At 40.3% G+C, this 5,184-nt stretch overlaps 1 protein-coding gene across 2 annotated transcripts in view; it reads right to left on the bottom strand.

Annotated features, from left to right (window-relative positions):
* Wdr7 (WD repeat domain 7) overlaps positions 1-5,184 on the bottom strand; it is a 277,721-nt gene that overhangs the window by 262,487 nt on the left and 10,050 nt on the right. For both annotated transcript variants that reach the window (XM_021215119.2, XM_021215120.2), the window contains exons 2-3: positions 3,336-3,507; positions 2,890-2,996 (exon numbers count right to left, since the gene is read on the bottom strand). In XM_021215119.2, the coding sequence (XP_021070778.1) occupies positions 2,890-2,996; positions 3,336-3,494 (266 nt within the window). In that variant the 5' untranslated portion in view covers positions 3,495-3,507. The remainder of the gene's footprint in view (positions 1-2,889; positions 2,997-3,335; positions 3,508-5,184) is intronic.

Raw genomic sequence — 5,184 nt, 5'->3', positions numbered from 1 at the left:
GCTCATAACCATCTGTAACAAGATCTGACGCCCTCTTCTGGAGTGTCTGAAGACAGCTACAGTGTACTTACATATAATAAATAAATAAACCTTAAAAAAAAAAAAAAAGAATACACTGAGAATTATACATATTGCTATGCCTTGTCTTTTAAAGAAATAAAATTTACTTAACGGAAAAATATTGATAAATGTGTAGAGTAACTTTTATTCACCTGATGTAACTGCTGTCTCCAAGGATTACTGCCTCTATCTGCGAACTGAGGCCTACTCCTTGAAGCTTCTAACCTCTGAGCAACCTTCTCTAGGCCTAGCAGGTTTTCAGTCTCTGAGGCTTACTGCTGAATTAGCTCACCCTTTCTTGTTCTTTCTGATCTCTAGCTGTCTGATTCAACTAAGCTGTTCTGGCTCAGACTCCTCACCAAGCTGGCTGATTCAATCTGGCTTGTCTCTCTCTGCCCCTCCTGAGCTGCTGTCTGACTCAAACTCTAGCAATTTGTTCTAACCTTGTGACTCCCTCTTACTCGCTGGCTTGTTCTGTCTTCATCTGTGTCTAGCTTGTTCCCTCCTCAACCTGTCTCTATACAACTGTCCTGGTAAAGCTGCCTCCTCTCCCTGCACAGCTCCTCCTTAAGGAGCTTCCCTTTATTCTCTCTTCTTGTGAGAGTTGGGCGTATCCTATTCTGTCAACCCTTTCTCTGATTCGCCACTTTGTCTGCCACTCAACTAGATATCACTTTTAAACATGGGTGCTTCCTTCTACAAACTAGCTTTACCTTTATTATTTGGGATTAAAGGTGTGTACTAGGGGTATGTCTCTATTCTAGCCAGAGGGATTAAAGGTGTATGCTAAGGGCTGAGCCACACCACAACTAGAAACAGATTTTTTTCAGTAACTAACACAATCTAGGGGGGTTCACAGTATGATCAAATATCCTGCAACGAAAATGCAATGACATTCACTAAGCATTTCACTTTGCTACATCTCGAATGACATAAAACTCTTCCTGTTGTACTGGGTGTCTGAGAAAGGGTCTTGCCATGTAGCCCCAGCTGGCATGGAACTTACTAGGTATTAAAAGCCCATGTCTGCCTCTAATTTGCAGCAATCTGCCTGCCTCTCCCTCTGGAGTGCTGAGATAACAGGTGTGTCAGGCATACACCACAACACCTTGCTGAAACAATTCTTCAAACAGCATTCACCATAAAATAAGTGCTCCAATGAAAATGATTTTATGACCAAAAATAAACAAACAAACAAACAAATAAATAAATAAACAAAGTATTGTTTTGGGCTGGCGAGATGGCTCAGCAGGTAAGAGAAATGACTGCTCTTCCAAAGGTCCTGACTTCAAACCCCAGCAACCACATTCTGGCTCACAACCACTGGTAATGAGATCAGATGCCTTCTTCTGGTACATCTGAAGAACAGCTATAGTGTACTTATTTATAATAATAAATAAATCTTTGAGCCAGAGCGAGGCTGACCGGAGCAAGCATGGTTGACCAGAGCGAGCTGGGTTGACCAGAATGAGCAGAGGTCCAAAATTCAATTCCCAACAACCACATGAAGGCTCACAACCATCTGTATACAACTTCAGTGTACTCATATACATAAAATAAATAAATCTTTAGAAAAAAAGTATTGTTTTTACTTAATGTTGTCTCTTCCTGTTTAAAAAAAAATCATATAAATTCCAACCCAAAAATTATAGAAGGGAAAAAGATGTTTTATATAAATGTTTTATATAAACCCAAAAATGTTTTTAAAGTTCTTCCCACTCCAGACCCGACTGAGACGTCGATGGCCTGCCTCTCAGCACAGGGCACATTCTGAGGAAGGGAACAGCTTCAGCAGCATGTGAGCACACAGCACCACAACAGCAGAAGCTTGGCAGAGCTCTGCCTCCCAGCCTGAGTCAGCATGGCATCGCTTCAGTTTCTTAAAAACCCCAAAGCTTGCCTGTAATCCCAGCACTTGGGAGGCAGAGGCAGGCAGATTTCTGAGTTTGAGGCCAACCTAGTCTACAGAGTGAGTTCCAGGACAGCCAGGGCTACACAGAGAAACCCTGTCTCAAAAATCAAAAAAAAGAAAATAAATAAATAAATAAACTAAAGCTGCCCACTGATTCAATAAAAATGCCAGGCAAACTAATGCTTATGCTTTTACTATCATTCTGGGTTTCTCAAATGAAAAAAGGGCAATAAAATACTACAGAAAATCAGTTGTGAAAAACATGCATTCTTAAAACTATAATTCAAACATCCTCTTTCAGATTTAGACAGTGCAAGAACATGCTGTAATAGAAAGAAAATTCTTCCCAGTGGTGCTAGTTATAAAGTACGAAAATATCAATGTCACAATCTATAAAAACAATTTTTAAAGACTTATTTGTATTTTCCCTTGTGTGTGTGTGTGTGAGTCTCTCTGTGGGTGCCCAGAGTCCAGAAGAGGTTGTTGGATCCCCTGGAGTTGATCTTACAGATCTTGGTTGTTGGCTGCCCAATATGGGTGCTGGGAAGCATCCGTGGGTCCGCTAGACGAGCTGTAAGTGCTCTTCAACCGAGTCATCTCTCCAGCCCTATAAACACACTTTTAACTAACAAAGAAAAACCACATCCTTTTCTTTTTCTTTTTCTTTTTCTTTTTTTTTTTTTTTTTTAAGGCAGGGTCTTACTGTGTGACCCTAGCTAGTCTAGAGTTTTCTATGTATATCCAGCTGGCCTCAAACTCATAGTGATCTACCTACCTCTGTAGCTTATGTGCTGGTATTAAAGGTGTGTACCACCACACTCGGCCAAGATCCACATTTTTTTAAGACAGAAGAACTTTGGGGGAAGGTGGAGAAACCTGACCAGAAAACTGAAAATAAAAAGCAGACTACTACATACCCATTTGCAGATGCACTCACAGTGTACCGCTTGTCCCCAGAAGCGCAGGCTTTTGACAAACAAGTGATGGATGCTGTGTGACCAAATAACAATGCTCGGGGATTAACCTAGAGAGGCAAAAATGTACAGTTAACGTTGAGGCTGGAGAGACGTTAGTGGTTAAGAGCATATGAGTTTGGCTCACAACTTTCTGTAACTCCAGCTTTGGGTCTCTATGAATGCCCAGCAGCATGTGCACATACACACAGAGTCATACATACACGCTTAAATAAATAATTTTTTAAAAGTTAACCTTTCAATCAGTAATCGTGTTAAGCATTTGATATCAATAGACAGGCTCAGATTGAAAGAGATAATACCCAGAGACTGAAAAGTAAGGGCAGGTAGGCAGGGCACTGTGCTGATAGTTATTGTTTTAAATGTACAGCAAGCATTCCAATACTCACTTCCAGTTCTACTGAAAGATCCCAGAGACATATTTGTCCATCGTGGCATCCAGTTACAATTGTGCCCCCATCATCTGTCAACAGTATTGACGAAATGCAATGCGTGGGTGCTTTGCGGCCCCAAAGAACAATGGGCAGGACTAGGCTGTTTCCTGCCATGGCGTTTTCAAACCTGAAAATGTAATAAGAGTAATGTCAGATAGTCTCCCTAAAACACATTATATGCCTTTATTATGAAATTTACTTATATAATTTGAAGATAAGTATATTTTCCGAATACCAAAATTTAACCACTTAAAATGCCCTCAAATAAAAATGGCTAACTTATCATATTTATTCACAAGGTCAGGGGCTTAAACATTGGGCAAAAGTATTTACTAGAGGCATTCACAAGTTTTAAATTTTACTATTGAAAGTCTAATCATTTCAATACACATTGATTTATCACATCAGTGGATAAAGCAACTTTAAGTGCACCATCTTATTTCAAATCCTAAACCAGCCTTCCCAGCTTAGAGGACAAGAAAGTGAGACTTGAGCATCGCCTGCCCTGAGGCAGAAAGCTTGTGAGCCAAGGTCCTCTGCCTCCACCAGTGAAATGGCCATACCCAAAACTGTACTCAGAAAGCGAGGTAGACTATACCAACATCACTGGACATGGATTGTAAAGACCGTCCATGGTCTGAGACTCCTCCAGCACCATGGAGGTGTAGATATGAGTACTGCTGATCTCAGTCCTTTCTCAGATTCCGTAAGGTGGCAAAGACATTAGACAGAATCCTGTAGACACGCGATGGACCCCGATCAGCACCCTGACGCCAGAACCTTAACCTTTTATAGCCTGCCTTACTCTCTGAATTAGGAGGGCTGCAAACCTCAGTATGTTTCCAAAGTAGTATAAAATAATCCCCTTCCAAAACAAACTAAAAGGTCTGTTTCAATGTGAGCTAAAACATTGAGTGAACATACTTAACGAGAAACTCACTTAACACATTTACTCCAAATGTCACATCATATGTCCTTTGTTGTGCTGAAACCTGGGGCAAAATGTCCTTAAATGACTACACCCAAATTAAAGTATGTTTCTGGTGAGGATATTTATATTTGAAATGATAATTCGTGTATACTCAAGTATACCTCTTGTAGGAAATCATGAACATAAGACATCAGTGCTTTGTATAACAAAACTTTTCGGTAAACTGCTTAAGTGTACAACTGTGTGGCTAAAGACCTAAATAAACGTGAATTCAGAGAAGTTAGAAGGACAAACTAAAATGATCAAAGAGATCTCCACACAAAAGAGAACTCTCCTAGGTCTAGGAAGCCGCCTACAGCCCAGCAGATGGTCAATCAAAAGAAACTGTCTAAAGAGAACACGGGGAAATTAAGAAGGTCCGAGGGACACTGGAAAGCCTGCTAGAAACAACCTATAGAACACTTTTATTTTTATTGTAACTTATACCTTTACCAGTCTATTTCCTCAAAGCATTTTTTTCCTACAAATAAAAGGTATACACTTAAAGAAAAAAATCAAAAAAGACATCCTTATTAATAAGTCTGTTTGTGCCATATCAACTTCACAAGCTATCATGAGACTGCGATTATTTCCATACTCCCATCAGACATTAGCAAGGAAAACGAAACTCTAAACTGCTATCAGTAAGTCAGAACAGAGTGTTCCAGAAGCACAGCATCCTCCACAAAGACTTTCTGGAGAAACAGATCTAGGAGTTCATTTGTCCGTGGTGACAACATTTGCTTTCAATCATATCACCAAAGAAGATTTCCCCCAAGCAAACAAGCAAGCTCAAAGCCTTGAATACAACCTCAGAATCTCGGGGGGGGGGGG

This window comes from Mus pahari, chromosome 15 (genome assembly GCF_900095145.1).
Source record: "Mus pahari chromosome 15, PAHARI_EIJ_v1.1, whole genome shotgun sequence".
NCBI classification, from domain to species: domain Eukaryota; kingdom Metazoa; phylum Chordata; class Mammalia; order Rodentia; family Muridae; genus Mus; species Mus pahari.
This window is presented reverse-complemented; position numbering and strand designations above follow the sequence as displayed.